The 19,531-nt window shown below is 38.5% G+C and overlaps 1 protein-coding gene and 1 long non-coding RNA gene across 3 annotated transcripts in view; one reads left to right on the forward strand and one right to left on the reverse strand.

Moving 5' to 3' along the window:
* Positions 1–19,531, reverse strand: part of RSBN1L (round spermatid basic protein 1 like) — a 40,738-nt gene that overhangs the window by 15,020 nt on the left and 6,187 nt on the right. The window contains exons 2-4 of one of the 2 annotated variants that reach the window (XM_068189610.1): positions 14,007–14,120; positions 4,915–5,175; positions 4,532–4,596 (exon numbers count right to left, since the gene is read on the reverse strand). In XM_068189610.1, the coding sequence (XP_068045711.1) occupies positions 4,532–4,596; positions 4,915–5,175; positions 14,007–14,120 (440 nt within the window). Of the gene's footprint in view, positions 1–4,531; positions 5,176–14,006; positions 14,121–19,531 lie in introns of both variants that reach the window. The other variant, XM_068189609.1, reaches the window with a different exon arrangement.
* On the forward strand, positions 9,826–12,477 carry LOC137473709 (uncharacterized). The gene is made up of 2 exons (XR_010998950.1): positions 9,826–11,793; positions 12,152–12,477. It is a non-coding gene; the product is annotated as an uncharacterized lncRNA (long non-coding RNA).

Genomic DNA, 19,531 nt, shown 5'->3' on the forward strand with positions numbered 1-19,531 from the left:
AACTAGAGACTATTTAGCCTAATTCCAATTTACAGAAAAAAACACTTAGCTGGATACAACTATCAACTACCTAGAAAATAAGACAGTAAGAACTAATAAACACGGTCACGTAAAAAAATTGAAAACAATCAAGCCAAACTAACCTTTGTTGCTATGACTGGATAAGCTCGTTCAGAGGATCAGTAGACATCTTAACATTTGACATTTCCACTATATTCTATAAACTGCTAGAGAAACATGGTCTAATAAGAGCAAACTGTGGGCAGTTTAGTCTCTGCTCACATAACTATCTAATTTTGGGGCAGGCAGCAAGGATTCTTCCTTTGAAGGCAGTATATCCTCATAAAACCCACAGGTATAACAACACTGCAAGTCCATTACAGGAAAGGATCAAAATTAATAAAGCTTGAAACTAGAGAGGGGGTCTGAATGCAAAGGATGTAATTCAGTTTAAACAAAAGCAAGAACTAAACTCACATACATATTTAATGAACTGCATGAACCTGAAAAGGGGAGCGACTCAATTAAGAGGAGCTGCTGCTACAGCAGATCACAGACTGCTCTGAAAAAGGAAGAAATAGATCTAAGAGCAATAATTTGCAAGACACTTGCAGCAATCTTCTCATGGTCTTTGACATCAATACACCAGGCAGACACTGTTGATTTTCAGTACTGTGTATTAAGAAAAAAATATGGATGACTGAATTGAACATAAGGGGAGAATACTAAGACTAATACGGGTATAACATGCAACCACAGACTGAAATAACGCAAATCACTTCATCTAGGGAGAGGGGAAAAAAAGGAGCTATTAAGCAATCTTCCAATATAGAGAAAGCTGAATGAAAAGGATGAACTGTTTGTCTTCTCCACTAAAGATGAGAATAAATGGATAAGAGGTCAAACAAGGAAAAAAAAATTTTACAAAGTATTTATTTGGAAAGAGTGGAATCACTTAGAGATCTGCAAACACAGCAGACAAGGACTTGTCAAATACAGCTTTAAAACATCTTGTTTGGCAGCAGAGGAACTGTTTGGTACTGTGCAGCATTTTATTTCACCTGTACTAAGAAGCTGCCACTGATGCAAGACAGTAAAATCAATGCACTAAGCACTGTTAAACATCAACTGTGAGCTTTGGGGTTTTAGAACAGCAATAAAAACTTACACTTGCCCAGCATGAGAAAAAAAATTAAAAGTTCAAAATATTAACATTTGTCTCAGCAGCACTAAACAGTTTAAGTGATGTAGGCTCCAAGTAGGTGGCAAAAGCTGATTATTTACGTTCTTTAAAATCCTCGTAAGAACCTGACGAGATCCATGGCTATCGGGTAACTGATGCAGCTGTTGCCATCTACACAAACACAGAGCCCAGGGAAGATGGAGCTACAAGGCAGTTTTTCACCACCTGAAGGACTGACTTACTGGCTACAAGGATATCCAGACTAATTGAATTTTGCCCAGTTACAGAAACTGTCTGACTAAGCCTTGCAGTCAGTTCAGAAAGAGCTGTTACACTAACGCAAAAAAATTTTAAGGAGTACTCAGGCATAGGCCCAAGCTGGATGATGAAAGACTCCCCAGTTCCTCTCCCTGCAAAATTAAAAAGCTAATTCTCATTAGAAAGAACCAGTTCCAAATTCCTCTCTCCTGCATCTGCTGTAAATATTCTCACAAATCTGTGTCCCTTATAATCTTCTAATAAGTAAAATTACATGACTCCTATCTGACACAGGTTTATTGGGAAGCAAGCTGAACGGAGTTAATTTTCAACTCTACAATTGTGAAAACTAAGTCAATTACTTGACAGATGCAGACCTTCCAGGTAAACTTAGGAGAACCCCAATTTGACCTCAGCAACAGAATTTACTGTGCAATCTGACTCTTGTCACAGAACTTGATGACTTAGAAATATGCATTATTTAAAACCAAAAAATCCCAAACCCACAAAACAGGAGGTGGAAGATGGAGTAGTAACAAAAGGATCAACTTGAAAACCAAAAATTGATAAAACACTCTATAACACTTTCCATTTCAGGCTTAGCTTAACCTTCATTCTCCTTTTTCTAATACTTTTTTTGATCTTTTTAAATACTTACATTTGTCAGATTGATTACATATGCTACATGGGCTCTGAGAAACCACCAAAGAACCTCTTATACCAAAGTGAGCTTCATTTCAGTGTTTTAGTTAAAATTAGCAAAGGAATACTCAAGTTTCTTAAAGTTGATGAAGTCCAAGATACATACTCAAAGCAGACTTGATAAAAATCAACTTCCTATTCAGACCTCAGAAAACAAATCCTTCCTCAACTGAGGCTATACAACAACTGCTAGACATTGTTCAGGCTGCCCAGGACAAGGAACACCACAGCCCAAAGCTGGGGAAATGTAGGAACAGAAAACCAAATACATTTAAAGTTTCATCAAAAGGTACTGCGACAAGATATTAGAATCCCTTTAAAAAATCCACAAAGAATTTAGTGAGACAGGATAATGTTCTCAATCTGCACAAAATGTAGCATGTCAAAAAGGAGAATACAAAGCTAACAAAACATTTTAACTGTAGCAGACCACATGAAAAAAACCACAAAATAAACAGCCAAAGTAAAACAGAAATAAGAAAATAATAAAGAAAATTAGAATCAATAACTATGCAACCAAGATACTGACTTAAATATTCCAGAAAACAAGAATACCGCACAGAAGACAATTTAAGTCTGATGTTTGCCTGTGCATGTTATATATACACCCTATAACCCTTAGTTAGCAAAAATACAAAGAGCCAAGCATTTTCTGTCAAGCAACCAAACTGAGAAGTGATAAAATGCCATGAAAACTAAGGAAAAAAATGAGGGGACACAAAGGAAAAGAAGATACCAGAACTAAAGCTCCAGCCAAGTAAAATATAGCTTAGACCACAGAGCTGACCAGCTGAATGCTGTAATAATACAGTTCAGCTTCTTTCATCTACCACAGCCTCTCTCTGTTCCTCCTTCACTTACTCAAAAATGGGGAATTATGATTTTTACCCCAGCGAACACAGGACTGGTTTAACTACAGATGTTGATGTTACCAGTGTAATAATAATTTAATCTATCCTTCTAGTAAAATAATTCTATTGTAATTCACAACAATAAAATTTGGGCCTTTTTTAACAATTTCTTTAGGGCAGGTACTAGCACACAGCTATGCCTGTGTTAATGCTACCCAAGACAACCAGCGGGATTTAAGGAACATACTTACAAGGACGGATCCAGCTTTTCTTATCTAAAGTGGCCAAAGAGCAGCTCTGGAGAGCTGCCCATCATATGTTCTGTGATTTTTATTATTAGTGATTCAGTTTACATGCTCAAGAAAAACAGTGGCTGTAGTTCACAGAATATTCATATTCCATGGCAGTAGATATTTTCTCAGCCAGCACTGCAAATGTTCTCTTGCAGCAACATTTTAGTTCTGCATATCCTTCTGGATAATGCACACCTGAAATTTGTCAATACATGCAAGTGTTCTATGCAAATGTGTACACAGCCAAAGGGGAAAAAAATACATGTTTTTCATTAAAAAGATGACAGTGTAACTTACACTTTAACTCTTTCTTATCATCTTAAAAGTGAAGATTAAATAGTTTAAAGCTGATTCATACAACATCTAAGTTCACAAGTATGGGAGTTAAAAGGGGAGTTGTGAGATAAAGTTGATAAAAATAACACGATTGAGTTTCTGCATAAATTGTTTTATACTCACTGAAGGGACTTTTTGCAATAACCTCATCACCAAGGCGAAAAATCGGACAGATTTCTTTCCTGAAAACCAGTGCTATAAATAATTTCTGTGCAACAGAAATGTATTTTCTACAGCAAGTTAATAAACACCAAAGGTGACGTTTAATCAGCAGCTGTTGTTAAGAGTATACAGTCATTTCTCTCTAAAAAAATTAAAACAAAATATTCAAAAGCTGCCAGTCATTCTACCATTTAACTTAAGAGCTTTCCAGAGAATCCAGCCAAGTGAGGAGAAATGCAAAGGGCTAAGAACCAAATCTGTAGCCACATTAACCCCCAAGCTCTTCTCTGAGGATGGATTTAGAAAACCCAAACTACAAATGCAGCTAATGTAACTGTGCCCTATACAGGTTTTTATCTATAACATTGTATTAAAGCATTTCAGTTTTATGACAAAGTTCATACACATGAACTACTCTTCAGACATCCAGAAAGCCACAGCTAAACCATTTTAATCCTCCAAAACTCATGGTTAATCTACAGCTACAGAAAGAATTCCAAAGAAACCTACACACACAAGCATGCACTTGCCCTCCCACCAAAAATCCAATTTGATGCCTCAGTTAATAATTTTATGTCTCTTTTCATCTTCAATAACACAGAACTGACTTATTAAAAAAATCCCTTGTTTCTAGTCTTCTGTGTCATCCACATAGCAGAGCTAATAACAACTACTTGAAAAAAACCCATTCACAGTTGTTTGAAACCATTATATGACTTTAGAAAGTAAAATGCATAACCTCTTACCTGAGCATGAAAATTTGACATAGTCGTTGTCTCTATATCTTTCTTTCCCAAAATCTCCATTTTCACTGGTGAATTGGGAAAATTAAACGAAAAGTAGTCTAAAAAGTCAGGTAAATAAGTAGCTGCCCCATGAACAATACCCATTACATAGTAAGCTGCACAGTTTTCATTTTCACTAAAAACCAGACCCACAAACTCTTCTGCAAATCTCTCCATCTCCACAGGAGACAAGTGGGAGAGTTCATTACTGTAGGCATGGATAACTGATGCACCTCCGTTAGGCTGGTGCTCAATATGAATCAGCTGTTTGAACTCCAATGTGTCCAACCTTTTGAGTTTATTTTGAACCCGTGGCTCCTTTAACGAGACAAATGGAAACTCACTGTTCTCTGGTATCTTGGACTCACAGTCCTTCTTGGGATCCATATTTTTCCCATTGAAATCCTTAAGATGATCATCTATGATGCCTTTGGCTTCCTGATCCTCAATATCAGAAACCAATCCTGAGCAGATGGTCTGAATGGATTTGCTGTACATTTTTGGACGCTTCCTCTTCTCATTTTCTTTATGTTTCTTTTTCTTTTTCTTCTTAACTTTTTTAATCTGTAGCTCTTCTGCATTGGTTTTTGGTTTCTCCTTCCCACCTGTTGGGAGTTTAAAAAAAAAAGATCTCTTAAGGAAGTTTTTATACAAAATATATATTTAAAGATTTGGATTCAAAGTCACCAAAACCCTCACCATGGCACACAAAGACCAGAGACCAAAAGAAGGGTCAAAATGTGTAGGTTACCAAAAGTCAGGAGGGTAAGAGACGCCTGCCATGGTCACATTGCAACTGAAAAATAAGCTGAGACAACAAGGGAAAGACATCACAATAACCCAAATTTCCCAAGGCTGCTTTCATGATGAGTCACAGTCCATCATTCCCTTTAGCTGGTCATTAGCAGCTACTGTCCCATGAAGTCCAGAGACATCACAGGACAGCTGTCCAACACTGCCAAACAAGGGGCTTACAAACCATCCATGGATATGAACCTGCAGCAGCAAGCTGCCCACGAGATGCCACTGCCAGAAACTACCTTGTCTGATGGGCTTCTTCACATGGTCACTCTTTCAAAACTAGATAAACTTTGCTGAAGAACATGTGGGAACATCTAAAAACTGATCCCATACATATTATAACATAAATAAAATTAAAGAAACATTAAAGGAAACACAAAAAAAAAGAAACTAGCTTCACGTTCACATAATATACAAGCTGTAGTGAAAAGCTGTCTTAAATGTCCAAAGTGTCCTAAAGGCACAAATTACTAATTTGGGGATAGCATACTCAAGTGATTCCCAAGGTAAATGTTCTCACTTGTTTTAAACAAGTGAGAGGGGTTTTCTTGCAAGTAATAGAAGTGGTAGCCAAAAAACTTCTAGCACTACACTGCCCTAAGATCAAGCAGTCAAAATGATTTAGCACATAGTAAAACAAAGTTAGCGGGTATGTTTCAGCACAAAATTATATTCACACCAGCAATTCAAGACCAGCATGTTCAAACACAGATGCTCGAGGTTTAAAAATTGTGTATTTCATTGCAAGACTAAGTAATATGAAATCTGCAAGAGTAAAGTTAGCCAGTCTCTACTACGATGTTGCAGTAGACTATTTTCAGCTTGCCATCCTGCACCCGAGTAACTTAACAAGAGTCCTTTAGGAAAAAGAAAAGTGGGACCACAGCTATTGGTGCATGGAATCACAAACCCTTGCTGATGATTAAGAGGTTGGACAAGGAAGATGCAGATACTCGAAAGGAGAACAAGCAATTGAGACGCTCTGGTCTGAGTCTCTGAGGTTTGTGACAGCAGCTAAATACTTCTGGGATTCCTGAACTGGAGGCAGATTTCATTATCTCCCTGGATTCTATTTTCTCACAGAGAGGAGAATAAGAAGTGCCCTGAGGTCACCTCATTTCTTATTTAGCCCAAACAAGGAAATGGATTCTAGGATTTCTTTACCTAATCCACACAGTTAATAACTACAAAGACTCCCTTCACTCAGAATCAGATTTAACACTGTGCACTCTCTTAACACAATTGCACTTTTAGCTAAGTTCAACTGCCAAAAGGCAGAGTATCTTCATGGAAGTCTGTCCTTTCTTAGGCCAAATTTAATGTAAATCCAGCATCAAACCTCAGCAACAGGACTGCTTCAGCTGGTAGATTCAGTATTCACCACTTCTTTGTTAATATCCTCTTTCTGTCCACAGAGTCTTTAAGCCTAGTAGGCATGAAAAGACCAAGAAGAATAGCAACAGCTCTGAAATGCTGAACTTGCAACTGAACTGCTACTTGAAACTGAAAGAGAGAAAAATGGTGAGTGGCTATCCTTGGGAGACAAAACAGCAGTCATGACTTCAAGGTCTGAACTACTGATGCCACTGAAGGAAAAAAAAAGCCTTAAAACACAGAAATCAGAAGATAAAAAGGATTCCAAATGGGCTTTTTTCAAAACATTGCTAGAATTAAAGACTTTGAAAAAAAACTGCATACCAACAAAAGCAAAACTCGACTCTCTAAGACCACTTCAAGCAGGAATTAGCTAACACAACTTCAAAAACTGCTTAGTTGTTTTGAGCCTTTTTAAAATTCACATGAGCTTTTGCTATTGCACACACTAGTTCTGTCAAAAACTCCATTTCCCCACAAGGAGCAAATGACATACATATAGAAAATTATTTGTATAGATACTTCATGCACCCCACATTGCAAAGAAAAAACATTTTAAAATGAAATTGTATATTGGAAGACTGAAACAATGCGACACTTAATTATTCAGCCTTCAAACAGATATGACACAGCTGAGCAGTGTATGAGCTCACTGCCAGATGATCCAACCCCCCACTCTCCTCTGACACTGCTCCTGGCACACAGTGCTGCACCACTGCTGCTACTGACTGATGCTCATCAAGTGCACAGTAACTTAATGGCTCAGCAGAAAACTATTCACTCTGCTGCTACATGAGTGAACCGGTTCACAGCACTGTCAGACAGGAACTAAAGCATACAGGCCACTGAGAGGACACAAGGGGTACCAGCACCCACTCCTCCTCGGGGCAGCAAAGCACCCGCTCTGCTCAGATAACCTGTCCCCCACACCTTCTCCATCCACCCCAGCACTGAACAAAGATGAATTTTTACAGGTTAAAAAAGTCCCAGCACCGCACCCAACAGTACATTTGAGACAGGATCAATTTCCTAGGAAACCTTAATAGAAATTTTTGTAACCTGAACACTTGAACTTTTAAATTTAACAAAGAAGTTATAAAATTTACCTTTTAAATGTAACATTTTAATTAACTTATCTGCAATACAGATCAGACTACAATTTCCTCCATGCATCCTCTTACAGTGAGTGTGGGTGGTACGTGGTCTCCACCCTGCTTTGACACCTGCATACACCCAATTTTAGAATAATTATGTTTAACTATTTTAGTGTACAGACAGTGCTCTTAAGGAATACAAACATGAAATGAAAAACTGATTTCTAGAAGTAAATAGTATTTCTCAGTAAAGCCTTAATAGAATGTGACAGATAGAGAAAGAAGCACATTTCTAGCCTAAGGCTTCTGCTCTGATGAATTTCAAAGATCCACTCTGAATTAGATGTTTAAAGCTGCTCAGAAGCTGCAAATACTTAAGAGCAAAAAGAGTTTGCTTGCTGGAATACTGGAATTGCTATCAGCAATGTCCAATAAATACTTCTTTTTCTTCTTCTGCATTAGCCGTAGAGAAGAGCAGAAACACTGCAATGAGTGACACTCATTCAGTCACTCCTCTGCTGCATATATCAAAGTACTTTAAAGTAAAATGAGCTGCTTCTTCCAAAACCAATAACACTGCTTTGACATTTCACTAATGGACAACAAAAAAGAGCAGCAGCTTTCCACATCTCTCTAGAGCAGTAATCAAGTTGCTCCAGAGCAGACATACAGAATTTGGTGAAAGCATAAATAAGCAATTCAAAAGTTTAAATAAAGATCCCAACACAAGTGTGAGATATCCAAACTACTTTGTTTTAAGTCAGATTTGGGAACAGTACTTGATACACCTCCTACTGAATGAGGCTCACCTCTTACTGCTGAGGCACACACTGGCAACCCAAAACTTTCAAGACAGGCATTTCAGAGAGTCTTCACCCGCATACACAGTACAGGTGTGTACATACATACATATACATACGACTTGGAATCGAATTTCACACATTTTGAAGTGCATGACATGGCATGTTTGTCTCTATTCGTCCTGAGATCCATTTAGACACAACAGGTACTGAACCTATAAACAAAAAAGCTTTTTCCACCACATGGCTCAGAAACAATTTTCAGTCATATTGAAAACATTTTATTTGATGTGACTCACAGCCCTAGGACCCCAAGAATGAGAAACAGGGACAGGGGGTAGATAAAAACACTCTCACCATCCACATTTATAAGAACTTTCCCCTCTGACCTGTTGTTAAAAAGCAGACTGAGCTTACACTTTACTGGACTACAAAAAACACGAAGAACAGCTTCTGCTCTTATTTGGCTTAGCAGTAGGCTAAGCACAAGGATAGAGCTACAAAATTTGCACCGTATCAATAAAGAAACCAGGAAAATGGAAGTTCTGTTCGTGCATACACATACTCAGCAGTATCAGAACTAATGCTGAATAACATTTAGCCATCTTCTAGGTACCAAGCCTTAAGTACCATAAATAGAAAAATAATTCTCGCATGCACTTCTGTAGGACTGGTAGATATTTCAAGGTAACTCAGCACACCTTAATTTTTGTGGTGCCATAATATACCTGTCACTGTTAGTGACATGGGACTTACTACTAAGGACTGATACTCAAAACTGTTCAAATTTTATGCAAATAAGCCAATGCTCTGTTATTCCATGACAACACATACTTGTAATTAAAACCTGATGCTAGACAGCCTAATATCTGGTTAACTACAAACACCTTCCAAATATAAGTTTTTGCAAGAAGTCAGACATTACCTGAAATTTATTTTGTGTTTTGTCCATTTGTTGTGCTCTATCATTTGATCTGAAATTTTAAATAAGTAGAGACCATGAAATCGAATACTTTATTGAATTGTTTCAACCAGAGCAATTGTTTCTCAACTTCGAGGTCACAACCAAAATTATTAGAGAGGGAATTTAGACATTTCAAAACTAAACCCAAAAATTATTAACAGTAAACTCTTTGTTTCGCACAGTTTTCTGGCTGACAGATAGTAACAGGAAGGCACAAACATTTTTAACAGCAGCCAGTAATGAAAATCGGTTTTCACTTCCTTACTTTAGGAGAGCCTAGCCACCAAAATTTAACATTTTAATTTTGATGTACCAGAAGTCTTTGCTTCAAACTCCAGATCCCCAGCTCCAGCAGAAAGCTTTCCAGCACAGCTCTCCCTCCAGTTGCCACTTGCTCCATCTCATTTGACATCTGTGTTTTACCTCTACTCATTTATTTTATTGGTAAAGTTGATAACTTGGTACATAAGGACTGTGAAGCAAACTCAGTATCAGACAAATCAGGGTGGTGGATGATGTGCCCTGCACTCTTATCTCAGTCTTACTCATTCCCTTAACTAAAGTGCGTTGCATGCAAATACTTGAACATTTTCCCTAATGAGACACAAAGACTCATGTCTCATGTTCAATATAGTGATTTTATAATTAGTCATGTAAAAACCCATCTATAAAAATTTTAAAGGTTCATAAAAATGTACAATTAAGCATCATTTCTTCCAGAAGAATAATTTTGAAAAATCTTTAGAAAGCAACTGGTATTTACATATGTTCATGCCAGCAAATAAAATATTCATTTTTCAGTTCTTTCCTGGATTTTGGCATTCAGTAAACCAAGTATGTTCAGAAACACATACTAAGAATTTCTCCTACTGCCATTTTAGCAGTTGCTGTGCTCAGATATAAATAATCAGAAAAACAAGACTGACTTTTTTTTTCTAAAACGAAAAACAGAAATGGGACTGTTTACAAATAAGCCTATTAATCACCCCCCTTTTTGCAGGAACTCCAGTAACTTTGTCACATCACACTGGTGCAAGTATTTCACATTAAATGCTCAATTTCTAGATAGTAACTATTTATAATGCAGATTTTTCTTAAAAGTAAATTTAAATCATTTAGAGTTTCTGAATTTTTATTAACAAGATTCATGTGCCAAGCAGTTTTTGCCTGAAAACTGAGCTCTTCCTTTCAAACGGTAGAAAGACATAGAGGCAATTTTACAGCCTTATCTACAGAGAATACATCTTTTAAGCGCAAAAGGATGACAAAAAAACTTTTCAGTTCTGGGTTTATAAAAAAAGCCACCAGGCTCTCTGAAAGAGTTTCATTTCCTTTAGCAGCCTCAAGCACAGTAGAGAAACCCTTTTTAAGAATTGCCCTTTTCCAACATGGGCAAGTTTTATCACTGCTTTCAACAGAACACCAACCCAAGTTTAGGCAGATGAACAGCTCACAACCCAGAGCCTCCAAGTATAAATAAACTCTTCCACATTCAGCTTAGAGCACCAAAATTAGGCTTATGCACCAGCTCTCGTCAAAAGGCATCAGTCCCTCAGTACTGACCTCTTCTATAACCCGTCACCTCTGACCTTGGACAGCCAGTTTAGCTGTCTGAAGTCACGTAGGCTGTTACCTCCACCCCCTCAACCCAAGTCAGTCACAAACAGATGGTCATAGCAATATTTTACAAGAAGATATAGATGTAATACATAGAAGAAGGAAACAAGCTGTCTTTGGGTACTGTACTCTTGATCTCTAAACACACAGACTCTAAAAATATAGAAAACAACCACAAAAGCAAAAGCCTGAAGAAATGGAAAGTAGACTCAGTCCAAAACTTTGTTCTAAAGCCACACAGTAAATCCTGAGCTCAAAACAATAGGGCTTGAAGTTTAACTTTCGTTACACAGGAAGAAGACACTCTTAGATAAAGAGTTAGTAATTGGAAAGGTCACAGAGACACTGACCACTGATATATACAAGAAGCTGCATCACAAAGCACTTCTGCCTCTGCTCTCTCATCTCTTGCCCAGGATGTACAGTTAGATCAGCAGGAGAGCTCAGGAAATGTTATACAAACCTCACAGCACATACAAGCACATCCATTCAGATTTTGGAGGCCCACAGAAGACACCAAGCTGCCGTTCTGAACAGGATACAAACCCTGTGGAGATGATCTGTCTGCTCTAAGTAACTGTCTGCTCTCCTGACTCACTCCCTTCTTTCCCTGAAATAGGAGTCAATTTTGCAGGATACTGGCAAACCAAACACGGCCTCTACAAAACACTTAACAGCCAAGACCTTAAAGAAAACATAAAATATACTTGAGTGACAAAAAGTCAAATAAAATAGAGGTAAAGCATCTAATGCACTTGTAGCACTGTTGGCTGTGAAAATAAGCTATCCTGCTTCTCAAAAGAGGTGTTCTAATAGTTCCTGGGCATATGCACTTTAACATTAACCTGAAAATAAAGCACAATCTTAGGCTCAACACCCTCATTAGGTATCATCTATTAGATCAGTGTAAGACAATTTGCTGTCTTTGCAGATTGCACCTCAGCTGCTGAATGGCAACAGAAACAGGACCCAGTGTAAAAAAAGGCTGCTACTCAAACAAAGCCTAAAGAACCCACTGTTATGGCAGTTAAGTGTTGCCCAGTGTATCAACCAGTGACTTCCTTCCATGCTCAGCAAAGACTAGTCACACCTGCTCTTTTTACAGGAAGTCACCAGCTTACACAATCCTCAAGTTCAAAGCAGTACTCTGAGACCCGATCAACACTGGTTTTAAGCTGTCGTTGTTGTTAACACAGTTGTGTGTAGAGTATAATAAGTGATGTAGTAAATACAGGGTTCCGTGTCTCTGACCTCTTATGAGCATTCTGAAGTTCAAGATTTGATTTGAGAGTTTCACTTTCTGGTTTGTAAATTAAATCCTACAGTATATGAGGTAACAGAAAAACATATCATTAATTTGTTCCTAATTTCAAAAGGAGAGTCGGAAAATAACATTAAAAAAGCATTTGCTTTACTCAAATAAGCAACACCCTCACAGAAAATCTGATGCAGCATGACCTAAGTGAAGAGTAAAGTGGTTCAAGTGCTGGCTTAACTGCAGTGCTCAAAGGGTTGTGAGCAGCAGCATGGATTCCAGCTGGAAACAGACACTGCTGGAGTAATCCAGACCTTAATATTTTGTGTCAATGCCTCTCCATTGATGGCATCATGGGACAGAGCACACCCTCAGAAAGCCGCAGCTGATCCAAAACTGGAAGAATGATTGATGCACCACAGAGTTGCACTGTCAGTCAGAGGGACCTCAAGAGGCTGTAAAAATGTAGAAACTTGGGGGATTCATGAAGAGGGTGGCTAAAACCCTGCACCTGGAAGAAATAAACCCGTGAAGGTTGATGACCTTCTTCATTCCCTTTTGTCAGGTTTTTCTACACACTGATAAGACCCCCCTTGATCCTCCTCTTCTCCAGGCCTATCAGTCCCAGCAGGCTCTGCCTTTCTTCATAGACCATACAACAGACACATAGCTTGTGCTGGAATGGACCTTTCAAGACCATCTCGTCTAACTCGCTGCAATTAGCAGGAACATCTTCACAATTAGATCTGGCTGCTCAGGGCCCAATTCTTGACCTGACCTTGAACACTGCCAGGGATGGAATATTCATCACCTCTCTGGGCAACCTGTTCCAGTCTCTTATCATCATTATAAAAAAATTTTCTGTATATATAATCTGAATGTAGTGTCCAGTGAGACTGTTGCCTCTACCCTTGGAGATAAAGAGTCTGATAATCCTGGGCAATCTGCTCTAGTTGATCATGCTTGGAGCAGTTGGACTAGATGCCTTCCAACCTCAACTACTGTACAGTTCTAAGATTCAACAGATGCACAAGCCACATGAGAATGTAACCTTAACTACCTTTCATTACAGAAAACTAAGTTGAAGAAATTAGCCAAAGTTAAGACTGCATGTTGCATACAATTGCCTAGTATCTGACAAAGCTCCTGAATTACTCAGTCTTGTACAATTAATGTTAGACATAAAATGTAACATGCATTCATCTTTCCTCTCCACAAGATATAAAATGATAACCTACATCTTGTCAGCAGTCATTCAAGAATCACTAATATTGTTCCTTGAATTACTGTTCTTTCCTATTACTACTACTGTATATACAACACTGTGATGATAGTTTTATCTTTAATTTCCAGTACCTAGCACAGTTGACAAAAAAATTAACATCTCTATCAGGTTTTAATTTGCAACTTTTGTACCAGTAACCAGGAAAAATGGCATAAGTTAAATGAAAAACATAGTATTAAAACACAGCATCCAATCACAAATAATTCCAGCACTAGAATGAAAAATCACTACATAGCTTGAACCTACCTTTCTGCAGTAATTTGATCTCTCCATTTTCTTTCTTGATTTCATTCATTAGTTTGTGCTTCTTCTTTTCTTTTTGCTTCTTCTCCCTTTCTTTAACTTTGTCTTTGATTTGACCTGAAATGCAAATATTTCACTATTAAGCAAGAACAGAAAAGTAATTGTAAGATACATGTTTGCTATTACTCTTATGCAAGCTCTATTAAGAGGATATAGAGGAGGAGTTACAAGGAAATCCCAGTACTTACAATATGAAAAGCTAATATTTATCTGTTGCGTAATCCAACATAAGCTTCCTTAACAAACAAAACTTTTCTGAGTTATGTTGTATCTGTATGCAACAACCCAGCAAGTTAACCGTATAGTAATTTTTGCTTACTCCTGTACCTTCTGCTCTTATTTTGCATCTGCAGCCAGCTCATTTGTTGAAACTGGAATACTATCTATACACACTCTGAACTTAAAAGCTTTTGCAAATACCTGGGAAGGATAGTTTAATCTGTCAAATGAAAAAATTTTATATTACATTCACAGGCTAATGCATCAATAGCAATCAGATATAATTAATAAAAACATGAGACATGCTGCATTCACACAGCAGATTTAATTATTTAATTCACTGGTGCTTCCCCTGCTTACCTACAATCAGCAACAGCTTACCTGAGCAGTCTCATTTTTCATTTACTTTCTTGTCAAGTCACTCCCATTTTTAAATCCCTGACATAGAAAAGCAGAGCCTCTAGGCATGCCTTCTGCATGTAAAATACTAGACCTAGAGGAATTCATAGTTTCAAGCCGTCATCTTTGCAAGCCAAGTTGAGATTCACTTAAGAGGCCAAGCATTAAAGAAGTCAGATTTTACTAGGCTCATATGCAGTGCAGCCAGCACTTCACACCTTACTTCCTGGCCTGAAGCCAGTACCTGCTCAAAGAGTTCACTGGGCTTTTTAACCTCCACAGGGAAAGAGGAAATCTGATTTCAAGCTTCTACATAATGTTATGCTTCAGTAATACAGCTGAGAGACAGCCCTGATGTTTTATTCATGGTACTTGCATTATAAACCCCAAGTGGAAGCAAAGAAATCCAATTACTCTTCCTTAAGAATTCACGTAAAATAGCAGTAGCAAGTATGTTCACTACTAACAAATGAGAAATATTTCAGAACCAAACCAAAGAAAGCCCTCAATTTTCTAGAAGGCAATGTAGAGTGGCCCCTAACCAAACTAATCGGTAAGCTTGTTGATAAAGGTGCAAAGAGCTGACAGTAATCCACATAAATGAATGCTCTAACCGTGATTCCACAGCATTCATATCTTTCCTCTGAGGAATATTCTAATGAGGATACAGAACTTAAACCTTTGCAATTCTTAGGGTGAAGCAAAGGATGTCTTTTAGGGAGAGTCGTAAGAAAATAAGTCAAATAAAAACCAAAATAGATGGCAATTGAGAAATGTCTCTTGCCTCTCCACAGATCATCAGCAGCAGGGAGAGAACAGAAACTATACTGGCACAAATATAATAAGGTAGCTGCACTTACAGGATGCCCTAGTTCTAAGTGACTGAAACAGCCGTGTCCAAGAACAGCCTCCTCCTAACACCTCTGTGGGAAGGGATGGATGACAAAGCAGATTTATGTGTATAGCAGACCATGGAAACCAAACAAGCTTTCCTAAGCAACACAAACCTTTCTAGGAATAGGTTAAACAGACACAAATCTTCCTCTCCAACCTGTTTCTCCCCCAAAAAGGAATCCCTAATTTGTAAATCTCCTGCAACTTGAGTATGAAGTTGGGTAAATTGTACAGAAGGAGTTAATGTAACACTCTGAAAGCAGACACTCAGCCAGTAGGCAGTAACACCAGGTTTGATTTATAACCTTGGCTGAATGATCAACTCAGCCAGAACTACAATTATCATGGGAAGACCTAGATTTTATCCCAACATTTTTGTATGGTTAAGAGGCACACTTGACTTCTGCTATCACTTACAAATCAAAGCAAGATTAAAGAGCATATGCAGATGTTGAGTCTTGCTGAAAGAGGACAAAAGACTGAAAGAATCTTTTACTGCCAGCTCATGAAAATGAGGCCAATGAATCTTCCAGTTTTGTCAGAAGCAACACATAAAGACAGAGAACTTTTTAAAGAGCCTCTAGTTTATTTTCACATCTACAAAGCAATTAGAGTCAATAGTGAAACCTTCCCAACAAAAGAAACAATGAATGTGTTCTGTAACATCCCCCAGCAACAGCCACAAGTAAATCATACCATAAGTGATTGCAAATACATTGTAAATGCAGCTGAGAGAAGTTTGGAGTAAACTTTCCCCTCTAGAAATCACAGTATTGTAACAAAACCAGAGTAGTGACTGATGCAAGTAAAAAACAATTGAGAAGATCAATTTGAATGTACAGATTTTCTGATTTCCTCCCTCAAAGCTCACAGAATAGCTTAACAATGGCCAGTAGTTCACTTAAAAAAAAACATAAACAAATACTGAAATTAAAAAAAAAAAATCTTTGCACATTAAAAAAAAAAAACTGTGTCAAAATGAGAGTTATTCCATGGATTAACACTTGAACTTAATTCTCAGTTGAAATGTCTTAAGTTCATGAGTATTAATAAGTATTTTCTAGTCCAGCTTGCAGAACTCAAACACAACTCTCAAACAAAATTCTGCATATTGTTCTCCTCAGGGACATCCAGAAACATGAACATTCTTAATAGAATTCCTGCTTTAAAATTAATACCCCCAACATTAAGCAATTTACAACCTACATATCACAGAATAAACAAGCAGTGAGTGACACTGGCAAGGAAAAACAAGAAAATCTTGTTCTGTTGAAGTTATGAAAACCTGGAATGCTCTTGTACAGTTTTTTTTGAAGTTGGCCAGTAGAAGCTACTACTGGTCTCCATTTCATTTGTAGGGCACCAAGATCACAAAGCAGTAAAAGGTAAAAAGCTGTTTATGATAAGCTTTCCACGACCACTGAATAATCTGCAGTTAGCTTCCACCGAGACTACTCCTAACAAATAAAAAAGAAAAATAAAGAAAGCTTTTTGAGCTGCTGAGGATGAAATAAGCCTCTACAGAAATGGCATATCCCCAGTACACAGCCTCCCTAGGCCTCTACATACCTCCAAAGATACTAAAAGCCAACTGTTTGAAATCATTTGTGTCCCAGGGCAAAAAAGAAAGAAATCTATCTTTTCATTACATTTGTTCCACCTATCAAAACACATGCTTTTACTTTGTATGACTTTGACAAAGAAATACACTGCTAAGGAAATAATTGGTCATAGACTAAACAGAGTTTGCAAATACTTCCTGCTCAGGTTAAAAAAAAATATAAATCCAAGTACAGTAGGAATCAGCTATGGAAGTTCACTAAGAGCTAGGTTCAGTCCTTAGTTTTCAAGCTCTACTGACTGAGGGCCAAAAAAAAGCCTCTCTTACTATAAAGTTATTTCATACTCTTGTAGCAAGTTGATCCAGGCTGGTCATTAGGTGTCCACCAAAGTCACTTCAGGACTCCCCTCTCAATTGGACAGGGGAGAGAAAATACAGCAAAAGGCTCACCGGTTGAGGTAAGAACAAAGAGATCATATGTAGCATCAATTACTGTCATGGGCAAAAACAGACTCAACTTGGGGAAAAAAATTATTACCAATCAAAAGTAGAGTAGGGTAATGAGAAATAAAACCGAAATGTTAAAAACATTTCCCCCGTCCCTCTCTTCTTCCCAGGCTTAACTGCACTCCCAATTTTCTCTACTTCCTTCCCCTGAGTGACACAGAGGGATGGTGACTGTTGTCAGTTCATCATAAGTCACTCCTCCGACTTCAAGAGGGTGGGGATTCCTCTCACTCTTCCCCTGCTCCAGAGTGAGGTCCCTCCCACAGGAGACAGTACTGCACAAATTTCTCCACTGTGAGTCCTGCCAATGGGCTGCAGCTCTTCAGTGTGGGTCCTTTTCCTTGTGGTGCAGTCCCTCAGGCACACACTGCTCCAGCTTGGTGCCCCATGGGGTCACAGGCCCTGCCAGCAAACCTGCTCCAGCATGGGCTCCTCTTTCCACAGGGCTACAGGTCCTGCCAGAAGCCTGCTCCAGCAAAGGCTTCCACGGGGTCACAGCCTCCCTTGGACATCCACCAGCTCCAGGCTGGAGTCCCCCAAGGGCTGCAGGTGGATCTCTGCTCCACCATGGAGCTCCCTGGGCTGCAGGGGCACAGCTGCCTCAGCAGGGGCTGATCCAGGGGCTGCAGGGGAATCTGCTCCAGCACCTGGAGCACCTCCTGCCCCTCCTTCTGCACTGACCTGGGTGTCTGCAGGGATGTTTCTCTCAGATATTCTCACTCCTCTCTCCAGCTTCAATTGGTCCTGTGCAGTAACTTCTTCCCCCCTTTTAAAATCATAATCCCAGAGATGCTATCACCATCACTGGCAGCTTCTCACAGAAGCTACCCCTGTATCTCCCCTGCTACCAAAACCTTGCCACGCAAACCCAATCCAACTCTACTAAATAAACCAGTGTATACTTTTAAAAATATAGAGCTTTGTAGGAATAAGTATCCCTGTCTAGAAAAAATACAACACCCAAAGAATTAAGAGATTTCTACATGTCTTGCTCAAATTCACAGTAAGGAGTGTCACCATAAAGTCTATATTCTTTGCTTTGCATGTCACAGAAACAGTACACCCACACCCAAAAGAAATGCTGCAACAGCAGTACATTAAAATAAAAGAAGTGCTACATATAGACAGGAGGACTTTTATTATGGTGTGTGCCATCTCACCTTTCTAAAGGGCATCTGAAAAATATTTTCACTTCACAACAATTCTACACAATGAACTGAACTAATTAAGAATTATATGCATACTTCCTCCTCAAATTCCAAAGCTACCTTTTCTGTTAGGTTAAGTACATAAATAAATGGATACATACTGTATTTATACATTAAATAGCAATTTACAATTAAAGGGTATAGTGTAAGTCCTTCATTTCCCAACTCAGGAAATACCTTCTCATAATGTCTGACACGATTTCCCAAGCAGTAAATACAGGAACACACCATCCTGACTTCAGCAATCTAATCAGATCTTTGCCTCTACTGCAAGCTTTCTACAGACAAAAGGGTAAACCTAGAGCATAGAGAGTGAATAGTAAGTGGGAAGTGGTCTTTAGTGGATGGACTATGTGCAATGTGGTGGCTGTCACTTGGGAAATTTGCACCTTGAAGCCCATGCAGGAGCTCAAACAAGCAAGTCCATTTCAGCACTAAAAGAGGAGAGCTGTACAGCCCTATCAGATGCCAAAAGCTGCAGCTGCTCTGCATCATTTTCCAGATGGTAACTCACATTAGTAGTCAGTCATAGATTATGTTCAAAGTATTCTGCCTCTCTCTCCTCTGTTTGATTTAAGGGCTGTCACTGCACATGAGGCAAAATATTTACAGACTACTGCTAAGGGACACCATCAATACGGGTAACACCACTAGCAGTGTAACTGAAAGGAAGGGGGAAT

The sequence above is a fragment of the Anomalospiza imberbis genome, chromosome 5 (assembly GCF_031753505.1).
Source record: "Anomalospiza imberbis isolate Cuckoo-Finch-1a 21T00152 chromosome 5, ASM3175350v1, whole genome shotgun sequence".
Taxonomy (NCBI): domain Eukaryota; kingdom Metazoa; phylum Chordata; class Aves; order Passeriformes; family Viduidae; genus Anomalospiza; species Anomalospiza imberbis.